This window comes from Cuculus canorus, chromosome 4 (genome assembly GCF_017976375.1).
Source record: "Cuculus canorus isolate bCucCan1 chromosome 4, bCucCan1.pri, whole genome shotgun sequence".
Lineage (NCBI taxonomy): Eukaryota > Metazoa > Chordata > Aves > Cuculiformes > Cuculidae > Cuculus > Cuculus canorus.
The window spans coordinates 39,631,205-39,643,917 of NC_071404.1; the positions used below are offsets into that span (position 1 = coordinate 39,631,205).

At 39.8% G+C, this 12,713-nt stretch overlaps 1 protein-coding gene across 4 annotated transcripts in view; it reads right to left on the reverse strand.

The window, feature by feature from the left end:
• The window catches only part of GALNT7 (polypeptide N-acetylgalactosaminyltransferase 7), a 91,120-nt gene that overhangs the window by 35,106 nt on the left and 43,301 nt on the right, over positions 1–12,713 (reverse strand). For all 4 annotated transcript variants that reach the window (XM_054064632.1, XM_054064630.1, XM_054064631.1 and 1 more), the window contains one exon: positions 1,846–2,300. In XM_054064632.1, the coding sequence (XP_053920607.1) occupies positions 1,846–2,300 (455 nt within the window). The remainder of the gene's footprint in view (positions 1–1,845; positions 2,301–12,713) is intronic.

The window sequence follows — 12,713 nt, forward strand, 5'->3', positions numbered from 1 at the left end:
AGGAAGCTCTAGGTATGGAACTATGCAGTACATACATAGTCCCTCTGATGCCCTCCACCTTAGGGAAATACAGAGCGCAGAGAGTATTTGAGCTCTGCTGCTGAAGATATGTCTACTAGTGCAGGCAGAGGCAGTCCAGTCCTACCTTCGCACAACACGCTGCCAGTTCTGCTTTGCTGCCCTTGTGGAGCAGGGAGCGAGGAGGGGAGTTCGCTTCCCCCTTCTTCCTCTCCTTCTCTCTCGGGAAGGCAGGGTTAAAGCAAGCTCTGATAACATGAACTCCTGGGATCAGCTCCCCTTGCTCAGTTAATCACCTTCAGGAAAACAGCTTTTCTCTGTGAGTTTCCTTAGTCCTTCTGCATCCTACAAAAGGGGCCCCAGTGGCTGCATGTGCTTCAGCAGAAGCAGCAGTGTCTAGGGAATAACCTCCTAGAAGAAAATGCCAACCTACACAGGCTACCCAGATTGTTTCTTCCCTTTTAGAAGAATCTCTTTATTGTGCACGTCCAACTGCTGACCACAGCAAAGAAAGAAAACTGAAGTGAACCCCAGGACAGCCAACACTTGCTCACCACCAGCAGTGGATGGGCACAGTCCTCTCCTCTAGGTGCCAGCAAGTGGAAGCCTTTAGAGAGTCACCTGAGGAACATGGCATGAAGGAAGGGAAATGCCGTACTCCGTGCGCTTTGGTTTCTTTCAATGAGCGTGCACCAGGTAGTAAATTGACACAACCATACTTGCAGAGGCATGAGTCAGACTCGCAGCTGGCCAGTTCTCTCGTACCTTGCAAAATGGAAAAACACTCCCTATAAAAGACCACAGCTGAGCCTCAGTAACTGGCCAGTGATACAATCCAGAGGTTGGCACCCCATCCAGGCACTGGAATAGCTCCATTGCTAGGAATGACGGGGAAAGCAAAAACAGGCATGTACCTCATATCATAACTAAATTCACATATCCTCCCTTCCAAATGCCATCTCAATCCTCTTCCCCTCCCCCCCCAACAAAAAAACCCCTAAGAAACAAACAAAAAAAGTTTACCAAATGATCAGTTTGCTCAGAGACCTGTCCTTAACTGATATTTAGCAGATATCAGATATTTGATATCAAATGCAGATTAGCCTGAGAGCAAATTTGGCCTCAGCATATAACAAAGACCAAAAGAGACTGTAAATTTGTTAGTAATCTTTGAGGAAATGTTAATAACTTTCCCCCCATACCAAAGCAGATGCCCTCCCAGCAAGTAAAAAATGTTTCTTCTTTATGACAAAGTCAGTGAGACTGTTAGAAGACTACTCTTCTGTCAGCTCCAAACTCCAGACACCACAAAGGCAGATCTATACTTCTGCTATTGCAGGTACTTAGGCAGAGTTCTTTAAAGGCAACAATACTTCTTTATTTCTGCTCTCTTTTTTTTAAAGCATCGAGGTGAAACCAAAACTGAATAAACTAACTGCAGTGTTGGAACATCTGTATAACATAGTAAAGAAAAGGCATTCTTTCTTAAAAACAAATCTTAAGAAGTTATGGATTAAGAAAAGAAAATGTGACCGTGAAGACTGTGGCTTGACCTGGAACATGCAAATACATACAACTGGACACGAAAATGAATGACTTCAGAGATAAATCAATATAGACTAAGTATTTATGAAAGGAATAACTGAACCAGCATTAAGAATAATCTGTAGAAAAAACTGGCAGAGTACAGCACTCTTGCCTGTTAGGACAAGAAGCCTTAAGTATTTAACCTAATTAATATTATTTTAAGCATCAGTTAATATATATGAGAAGAAAATAATTAAAACCCATAAAAGAAGAACTAAAAGAAAATAAAAGTTTGCTTACTCTTCTTGACGCAAGTCATTAACGCTCCGATCTAGTGAGATCATATCACTTGCCACCATATTAAACCCAAACTCTTTAATGCTGGCTTGAATGGATTCTTTGTAATCTGGTCCTAAAACATATGGCTTCGCTTCCTCTCCAGGGCCACCAACAACTCCGTGAGGCTCAGGCTCTTTGGGTTCAAAATTACCAAGGACTCCAGGTTGTAAAACAGGATCTCGGTATACAAATGTCTGAGGCTTAAATGTGAGATACTGCCTCTGGATGATGTTTTGCTGTTTATCACCACCACCATGATGATTTAGTTCATTTTTGGCCTTGTTTTTCCTTCGAATGGATTCCAAGTCCACTTCCACACCTTCAACATGAGGCCAAGGTACCACAGGTTTGAACTTCTCGTTTCCTAGTCCATGGTCTCCTTTGTTTGGCATAGGTCTGTTGGCTTCCTTGTAATCCTATGCACAGAAAGAAACAGCAGGAGATCGTATTAACTTATGACTCTTCATTTATTTAAATCCAGTACCTTAACACACTGAGAATTGCTACTAAATATATGTCAAAGAAGAAGGGAAAAGCTGCTGTTAAGGGGTGGAATAAATGTGTTTTACCACAGCAATCGGCTGCTGGAGAACACTGCTAGCTGGTTTCCGTACTTACCTTCATGAGTAGGCCCTGGAAATGGAGTAATGTCCAAAGCATTCTCAAAGACCAAATACCCACACAGGACATGTTAACTTGCACACAGTTCAAGCTGCACAACACACAGATGTGCAGGGAGGTAGGACAGAGCATATTAGGAAGGTGAGGGGGGTATGGCGGCAGATAAAGATGCAATTCAGAGCATGGTGTCCTTGGGGCCACTCTTGAACAGGGTGTTTCTGAGGCTACGTGTACCAGCTGCTGAGACTTCCACAGGGTCTAAGTGGATTAGATACAGCCTCAACGTGCTGCTGCGCTGGGAAAGAGTGCTATGACTACGTGTAATCTGGCACAAACATCAGCAGCAGCCTCAAGCCACATCTAATCCCTATGCTTCACACCCCCTGACTTCCTCCCACCAAGCATCACTGCAACAGCAGTGCTGTTGGTAAAGCCGTTAGATAAGCCGAAGGCACCAGTGACAGCAGGAAAAACCAAGATGAAGCCCTGATCTGCTGCATGTCACACCCGAGGAAGCAGTGCTGGGGCTGAAGACAGCTGCCACAGCCACTGGCACTGCATCCATGTTTAAACAACTTTACCATTTTACAGCATGCTTCCCTGCCTCCCCACCCAGAGATCTGAAGTTCTCACTGAGAAGAAAGGCTAGGATTTCAAACACTGCTCAGCATGTTCAGTGATCACTGAGGCTGGTGAGGTTAGAACAAGGATGGGTGATTCTGGAAGGAACTGGACAGAAAGGCTCTGAAGTGTGTGTGTGAAGTCTATAGAGTACATGAGCTGTTGACCATGAATGCTTCACAAAACACACAGTCACTGCTATTTCCAATACTGCTGTCCAAGAGGACAACAGGGAAATATTGTTAAAACTTCAGATTTTCTACTAAAATAATCTATCTGTAAACAGGACAGATATTAGATCACACCAAAATATGCAGAAAGCAACAAACATATTTTAGCCATGTCTCGCTATATATTCGCTAATACAGAATCAAACAAAAAATTGAGATCAGGAGAACGTCACCTATTCAAACCTACTGGAGGCAAGACAGGCTCACAGTTAGATCAGGTTTCTCAGAGGCTTATCCAGTCACATCCCAAAACCCTCCAGTTTCTCTGGACAACCTGTTTCAGTTGCTCGACCAGTCTCACAGTGATGGTATTCTTCCTCATACTTCAGTAGGTGTTTCTCACACTGTACCCTGTGATGATGGCCTCTTGTCCCCACACTGTGTAACAGCCTCACAGTTAGATTAGGTTCCTCAGAGGCTTATCCAGTCACACCCCAAAACCCTCCAGTTTCTCTGGACAACCTGTTTCAGTTGTTTGACCAGTTTCACAGTGAAGGTATTCTTCCTCATACCATCATCACCTTGTGATGATGGCCTCTTGTCCCCGCAGTGTGCACCCCTCAGAAGATTTTAGTTCCACATTCTCTGTAACCTCACTTTTGAGGGTGAAAAGGTGCAATTAGATTCCCATTAGTCTTTTCCCCAGCCAAACTGAGCCAAGCTTTGCTATCCTTTCTGTGACTCATGTGCTGCAGCTCTGCATGTGTTAACATCTCTTTTGCACTGGGCATTGCAGAAGGAGAAACCAGACTCAGTGCTCCAGACACAGGCTTGCTATTACTATGTATCGGGAAACAAACCACATCCCTTTACTTGGTGGCTAAGCCCTTCCTAGTGCAATCCATTATGCAGTTCACCTTTACTGCTGCAAGGGCATGCAAGGGTACAACACTGACTCATGCCCATTTTTAGCTAAACCACACAGTACTTACTATGACATTACAGCATTTTTCTCAGATACATTTTTTTCATAATGAAACCTTAGAAATTAAGACAAATCCAGTATAAAATAGTTCTAGGTTAACATTATATCAACAGGAGTCAGACTGGCTCCAAATCAAAAAATAAAGTTTTGTATTTAAGAAACTTTCTGATTTCTCTGCTTGTTCTAGTTTAAACAAGGAAGATGTATAAAATGCAGAAGTGTTACCTTATTCTATTCTTCCATCACCATATTTCTGAGGAACTCAAAAACTAGCGCAAGAAAGGGAAGGATAACGACACATGAAAAGGCCCATTTTGCAAGGAGGCAAAAGGCAGCCATGGATTTACATAAAGCCCTGAGAGGACTTATGAAAAGACCACCTCACACTTACGCAGGAAATCAAAAGGAAGGCTCTGCCACTTGTTGCCAACTCACATCTAATTCCTGCTCTGAGGGCAGAGACAGGTAAAAAAGCCAACAAAAGGGTGGGCATCATCAGGATGCTTAAAGAAATCATCATTTTGCTGCATAAAATTTTGAGGCATTGAAGTTTTCAGTAATATTTCATTCTGATCTCCACATCTGAAAAGGAGTTACAGGAAGTATGGGGTATGGCAACCAGAATGAAGGGGATGGTAGACAGGTGTCTGAAGATGAAAGACCAGAAAAGCTGTCCTGTCACCTTAGGACTCTGAAGTTCAGAGATGTGATGGCTGAGGAGTGTACAACTGAGTTTAGAAAATCATGAAAGTGACAGACAAATTGAATTGGAAAATCACTGTTTATTCTAACTATGAGAACTGGAAGCATTTGGCAAAACTGACAGGAGAACAACCCAAACCCGCATTTTGCATGGTGATCTCCTGAAACATGCTGCACAGGAGGCCATGGAGAGAGACGGCACCCACAGCTGAACACGGGATGAAACAACGTGATGGATGACAGGCCTGTAAGTGGACTGTAAAAGGACTGTCACTAAAAACTCCAATTCAACAGTTGTGGATTTCTCCTCCCAAAGGGAAGGGAGCATCAAAGGAGCCAGGTTTATATGCTGCCACTCACAGACACCATCCTGGATCACTAGTCTCAATCATGCAGGAATTTCTTTCTGTATGACAATAAGTATCCTTTCATTCCACTACCATCACATATAAAACAGTTACAAGCTTCCACTTAGCCAGTTCCCTAACTGAAACATAACATTTCTCAAAGTAATTTATTTTTCTGTTGTCAGAACTATGACTTATCTTGTATTACATTCAGCCTCATTATAACTGTTATGCACAATTTGCATCATGATGCATTTATTTGCTGTTCCTTTCTAGACACTAAATATATTCCATTTTTACAGGCCTAGGAAAATATTGCATAAACCAAGAAAATTCTATACAAACACAGACACAGTCATTCACCTCTTTCCTCCAATTTCTATGTACCTAGGACAAATCTGATGGAAGCCATTTGTTGTGGGTTAACTACTGCAGGCAGGTCAGCATCATACAGCTGCTCACTCCTCCTTCCCCACTCTGGTCACAAATCCAAAACACAGCATGAAATGGATGCTACAAAGAAAATTAACTCTGTCTCAGCCTTTTATGGGCATTGGGAAAAAAAAATAAAAAAAAAATCTAGCAGTGTTTAAGGGTGTAGTGCAAACCACAGCTCCTGTAGGTTATGTGTTTCTCCAGAGATAACAGAGACAAAGATTTTCCAAATACTGCCCAGAAAAAAAAAGCAAAGTCAAACCACAATCAAAGAACTACTTTGGTCATCATATGAGCCACAATGCCTCAGTTAGGAACTTTTCGAGCTTTTATTTTCTTTTATGAATTATGACTTGCCCTTCTCTTTTTAAAAAATAATTTAATAACATATCAAAAAAAAAGAAATAATTTTTAATCAGTATGCCTCACTGATTAACAGTTTGGTTTGGCTAAAAACGTAGTATCACACTTATAAGAATTCATACACCAATAACAGTCAAACTGGAAGGCATACATATTAATAAAAAAACCAAACCCACAAAAACCTTTCTGAAGTGGAAAAAACAAGAGTCTTAAAATTATTTGAAAAACTCTGGAAGCAAAATGGATGACAACAAGGTGGTGACCAGAGGCTGATGAAGAAGTGAGCACAGCATACATCTGAACACTGCAGTTATATATAGCCCAAAAAATGAGAGAAGCAAAAAAATCCAGTGTTCAAGGCTAAGTTGATGGGGTCTTGAGCAGCCTGATGTTACTGAGATGTCCCTGCCCATGGCAGAGGGGTTGGAACTAGATGATCTTTAAGGTCCTTTCCAACCCAAACTATTCTATGAGTCTACGATCTGAAGGCAAACATCAACAAAACCTCATCATACCTTTATAAAGGATACATAGTAAGCTGTTTACACACAGTAATATAGAAAAATGTTTTTTCTACAGATCCTTGTCTTTTTCTATAGAGCTAGATCTAGGATTCCCTGCCAGCTTTTCTAGTTCCAGTTCAGTGCAGGCTTCTTTATTTTTTAAATGTTCTTGTCCCTCTTTAGGGGATTATGTATGAGTCAGTGCAATGGGTGTTTTGGAAACAGTTAGGTCATATAAATGCAGTCAATCCCTGACTTGTGTAAAAGAAGGAGGTATTTGGTATAGTTTTTTTGCAAATTAGGTTCTTCCTTTACCCAAACAGGAGGAATACAACAAAGGTACAGGGAACATAACTAGTATCCCCCTGGAAACATGTTTCTAAATTACACAAAGGAAAAGGAAAAACTGGGAGAAGTCTTCACCGGGTCACAATATTGGTCAAGTGGTAGGAGGGCTGGAGTTGTTGCTGGCAGTAAAATTGCAAGTAGAAAAGTTGCATAATGTGGTTTTTTTTCAGTCAACCAGTTCAAGACTTGCAACTCCCTAAAACTTCCTATGAAATAATGTCTGAAGTACAAATTGATTTTTAAACAAGGAGATTTGTTTAATTTTTAAATGGAACAGTATCATTTTTAAAAATGTTTGTAACATCTACAAAAGCAACTTGTTCATCTAGACAAAAGTAATGCAAAAAAATGAAAAAAGGAATCCAGTAGGGATTGACTGCATTTGCATCATTTCCCAAGGACACAAAAAGAAATTTAAAAAAACCCTGTACACTCTCAGAATATACATGTTCATACCCAGCTGATTAAAGACATACTGAACATTGCAATATTCTGGTGTTCCTAATGAAAAACTATAAAAAGTGAAACAGTTTCATATTTTAGTAACCCCAGGAGACCAATCCTTCCTATCTATTTTCTCCAGTTCAGTTTTTACCCTTCTTAAATCTTGGCTGCACTTAACCATGAAAGGCATATACAATATATGCTGTTCCACTATAAGGAAGGGTCCAAGGTTTTTCAACTGAGCATGACTTAATAGCTCTTGGAGCTTTCCTGATGCGAGTTCCTCTTCTATGCAAAAGAAGAAACATTTTGAATAGAATCTCTGTCATAGGTGATGTGACAGAGACCACACATTTATTGTGCTAGTAAAGATTTCAATATACTGAAAATATTTTACTTTGTTTACCTCAACTTAATGCAGCCACACTCCTAGTTTCTTGCGAAAAAAAGGTCACTTGAGCAAAATTATATAGAGCCTAGTATTTTCAATTATTTGAGTAAACAGGAGGAAGTTGTTTTAATTTATTCTGTTACCTTGTTTAAAAAAAATAAATAAAACGAAAAGAAAAAAGGACTACAAGATCGGTTCACAGACTTCCTTATTGAACAGACTCACGCTGAGAAGATACTATTAATAAAATAATGCCTGTTCTCAGCCAAGCTTCTAGCACAATTATGCTCTACCAGCTAAGCAGAGAGAGAAAAAAACCCGCAACATGTAGTATATTTTGGTTCATTATGAGTCATTATGTGTGGGTCTTACTTAGCAGGTAACAGTTCAGGGCATAGATAGAAAAAAGAAAACGCCACAGTGAATTACTTAGTCCCGCAACTATTTTTGTGCCGTATGGTAGAAAAAGACTCCACAACACTCTTACGACCAAAAACTTGGAAGACTTTTCAGCATACAGCATCAAACACAGACAAAAGGGAAAATCAACATATCCAGCAAAATACTTGTGAATAGATTTCACTCTAGCTATTCACTACAATAAATAAAATAAGTAATGATTCCCACAACACAGTTGGCTGACTGTCAAAAGGGACCGCAGGAGATTGCACTCCTTCCACTTCCATCATCAGCGCTAAGTTCCACCCAAGCAATCAGAAGTTCTGGCTACTGTAGGACCAGCAACAGAAAAGAAAGCAAAATGAAAAACACACACAAATGGAAAACCACAGTTTCTCAAATAAGGACAAAGAGCTGTGGCACAACTGCCATCACCTCAGAAAATAAATAAATGATAAAAAAAGCCCTTTTGTAATCAGTAAAATTTGTCCAGGGCAAACAAAACATACTTAAACAAGACCTGATTCATACCTATTAGTGCTAAAGCTGTGTAAGTTGTGTTACACCAACTTGGAATAAATTTGGGTTGACAGAACTAAATTGACTACATTTTTATACCATATCATACAGCATACCCCACACCATACCATGATGGCATCTCCGAAGATTAAGTAATCCTATGAGACAATGACTCCACTATTCTACTTTTTGGAGTGCTGTACGCCAGACTTGGTCAGAAGCTACTTATAAACCACAAGCGAAACTCCAAACAATTAAAAAGAACTTTGATGATCTAAAGAAGCAAGCATTACATTATATGCATAATTTTTATATGTAAGTTCTACTAATGAAAAAATAGATACAACTCTATCTATCAATAGATACAAGTGTAACTGAGGTGCAAGGACCACAATCAGCTTTAGAAATGGGTGTCAAGCAGTGGTTTTATACTACTGTGTATTATATTCCCATCTACATCTAAAGAATGATAAACAAAATGTTGGTTTTTTTAACTTAAAAAAGGGATGGCAACTTCCCCTTTCACTTTATTTCTAGATTTCACTGGATTTTTCAAACTGGTTGATATATGATGCATTACTTATTTCCATGGAGCATATTTTACCCAGCTTTCTTTTTCTTGCCCCTTTTTCTCAGTTCTCAAGAAGCTCCTTGAGAGGAAACTGGTTTGCCAGGGACAGATGTCTGTAAAAAAAACTACTGGTCAGCAGCATTGATGGAAATATATTTTTCCACTCTTTATCTCCTATCTGATAAGGCAGAATAGGACAATAACTAGTATTTACATTTCTACAGTTACGTAAGTACCTATTCATTTTTAAAAGATAATCAGCAGACCACAGGCATTAATATTGACTCAGCCCACTGAAAAAAAAAAATTAAGTAGCAATATCTTTGACGCTAAAAATTACCAGAGTTACTTAAAGCAAAACAACTTAGAAGAGTAAGATCAACAATTTTCTTCTATCTTACAGCTGACGTTCCTGAGGTTTAAGAGCACTGCTTTATGAAAAAGCAAGTGGTGTGTTCAAAAATGAAAAGGGCACATAATAAAGGAGAGGAACTGTTTGTAAAAATGTGAATTTGGCAAAGGCTGAATGCTCTGCTATTATAAAGGAGTTTGACACAATTTTGTATTCAGGTTTCACATGACTTGCATTAAGTTACATGAGTCTCTGTATGACTGATCAAAAAGAAATATGGTAAAACCAACTTCTTGTTACCTACTAACGAGTTGAAAATATTCATTATCACTGGAGGTCTTCTCTGCTGGTGTTTGAACCTGTGAGCACAAAAAAACCACTGAGGAAGATAAGGCTCAGTTCCTCAACTTTGTTTTGTTTTTTAAACAGTTGCTGTTCCCGTAACAGTTCCTTGGGCAAAAAGACCAACTAGCTCTTCCTGTCTCCTTGGATTTTTGTGAAGATACTGTCTGCTTTGTCACTGCAGAAGCACTCATCTATGACTGACTTCAAGCTATTGCTTGCACACTGCCATGGTCTGCAGTCAACATCTCACAAGGTCACTGCATAGAAAGTTGTATTACGCTATGTAAGCCCTCAGGTAACAAATCATGTGCCTCTGCCTCTTGTGCTTTCCCCCCCCTTTTTTTTTTTTTTGGTGGCGTATCTGTAAAGGTAAGGAACTCTGATATTCAAATTTCTAACAATGCAAGAATAGTTATTTTCAGCTGAAATAATGTGATTGCCCAGCTATTTGCCTAACAGAGGGAACACCATAAATCCTGACTTTTACTTGTTTACCTGCAGAGTATCTTTTTTAAAAGACATATATACACATTTAGATGAGTCAGTATGATATTAGCTGAGCAACCCATTTGAGTGAAGTGATTCTGTTGCAATATTAAATTCCCCTTACAAGTGAAAGATGTCCGAGTTAATGGTGCTGCTGTAACCCGCTTTGGCCTTGCTGTGTACAGACCACAAACTCCTGCAGAACAATGCAATCCTGCCACAAGTGCTGTTTTGGCTTGTACTGTTTTACCTCCTGCCCTTGCTCCTGCACTCCCTTCTCCTATGTCCCTGATCACCCATAAACTCCTTCTTCACCTGTTCCTTCTCTTGGAGGAGTCTGGATTTTTTATAGATGCCATGGTCACACTCATACGCATCTGGTCCTGACTGAGTCGCTTCTTTCACTTACCAAAGTTCAGCTACCTTTATCAAAAGCAGAGACTATCAGGAGACTCATCCAAAGTTCTTCGTGCCAGACCCAGTCTCTTTTAGGGGATGCTACTGGCCACTCAAAACTTGCCAACTTCTGTTTGTCTTACCTTCAGTCAGATTTAAGAGTACAAAAAGGACAGTGAGAAAGGCCTGTACCTGACCCATCTTACATGGTGCCTCCTTAGGAGAGACTTGCAGTAAATTCTCGAATTCCTGTGTGACAAGCAGTTTCACAATTAGACTCTGCCTGACTGAAGGCAAGTAAAAATAAAGACAGTGAGTGCTTCAGAACAAATTACTGTCTAAAAGACTAGTCTTTTATTGTCCTCATTTTTGCCGACACTCAGGGTTTTTGGGAAAAATCAAGCCAGCTGTTGAACCTTACAGCTTGCTGTCCTTATTGCCTGAGATTCAACTCTTACTCAGATTTTACACATCCCTTTCTTCCATTCCTGGCACTGTCATAGTTTATTGTTCCATACTGTCCTGGTCCCATCTGTACTTCAACAGCCATGCTGCATTAAAGAAGTCTTGCCAGAGATCCACATCACTCAAAGCCTCAACTTAAGAGATGTCTGAGAACTTTGTGGAGGTAACCACAAGCAATGCACCTTTCCTTGTAGCTCTGGAGAGTATTGTGTTACCTGGAACAGTAAATAAGCAGATTTAAAGTAGAAAGACTTAGATAAATATCTGAATAAAAAGATACTACAGAAATCTTAGCTTAACTTCGTAACTTAAGGCTTTTAAACTCAGAATAGCAGGAATCGATTACAAGTTCATTACAACTAGAATAATAACATTTTCAGTAGAAGAAATCCGAAGTGTTTCATGGAACAGAACATATATAAAAGAGCATAAAATTAAGTATTCCCCGATTTGTTGTTTCTTTTCAGGTGTGTTTTTGCTTCTTGCTATTTAAATCGCTTCCTCTGTTGCAAAGTGCAGTTTCTCTGGTCCCCAAGAAAGCAGAGACTGCAAGAGACCACATACTTCCCTTGCCTACCAAGAAGGTTGTCTGCACTGGTCCTGGTCTGCTTTTCTTAATGGAACATGACACAAATAGAGAAAAGACAAATACTGTACATCATACAAGGTAAGTAGTTCTAAATTAAGTACTTAAGACTGGTCTAATCAACCACCAACTGACCCAGAGGCACTGCTTCAACTCTAAGAGTCTACCACCAACTGCACTTCAAATGCCCATAACCTTCATTCTTTCTCTGCACAATTGACAGATTTCTATATACTGCAGCCTACATGCTCATTAGCCTGTAGTTAGCACAGTATTTCAACTGCAACCTTCTGTACAGCATCATCCAGGATAATTCATTCTCAGAGGCTGCAGTGACTCAGATCTCCAAGCCAGCAAAGAAGCACCTGTTCAGTATGTTTATTCTTGAATGCACCATATGGATTTCAATACCATAGATGAGATTACACACAAATTTAAATAAAATACAATAACAATAATTAAACCTCCCCAAATTTATGCTGGCTAACTCACTTAATGCTAAATTCAGACATTTAAAATATTTCATTTTCATTTAGTTGTTCAGAACACTGTTATGATCATAACAGCTAAGTCACATGAACAGGGCAAAGACAGCACCAAGCCCTGGGCACAGTAATTCTACTGTGGCACCAGGAAAGAGAAAAACTGTTTCAGGTAAGCAAAGCCCACCAGACACTGATCCTATCTTTTCAAAGCAAAGTCTAGTTTCTTGCCTAGTCTTGAGAGCAGAAACTCTAAGGACCCAATCACTTCTAGCTTTCCTTTTCTTCCTAAAGCAAC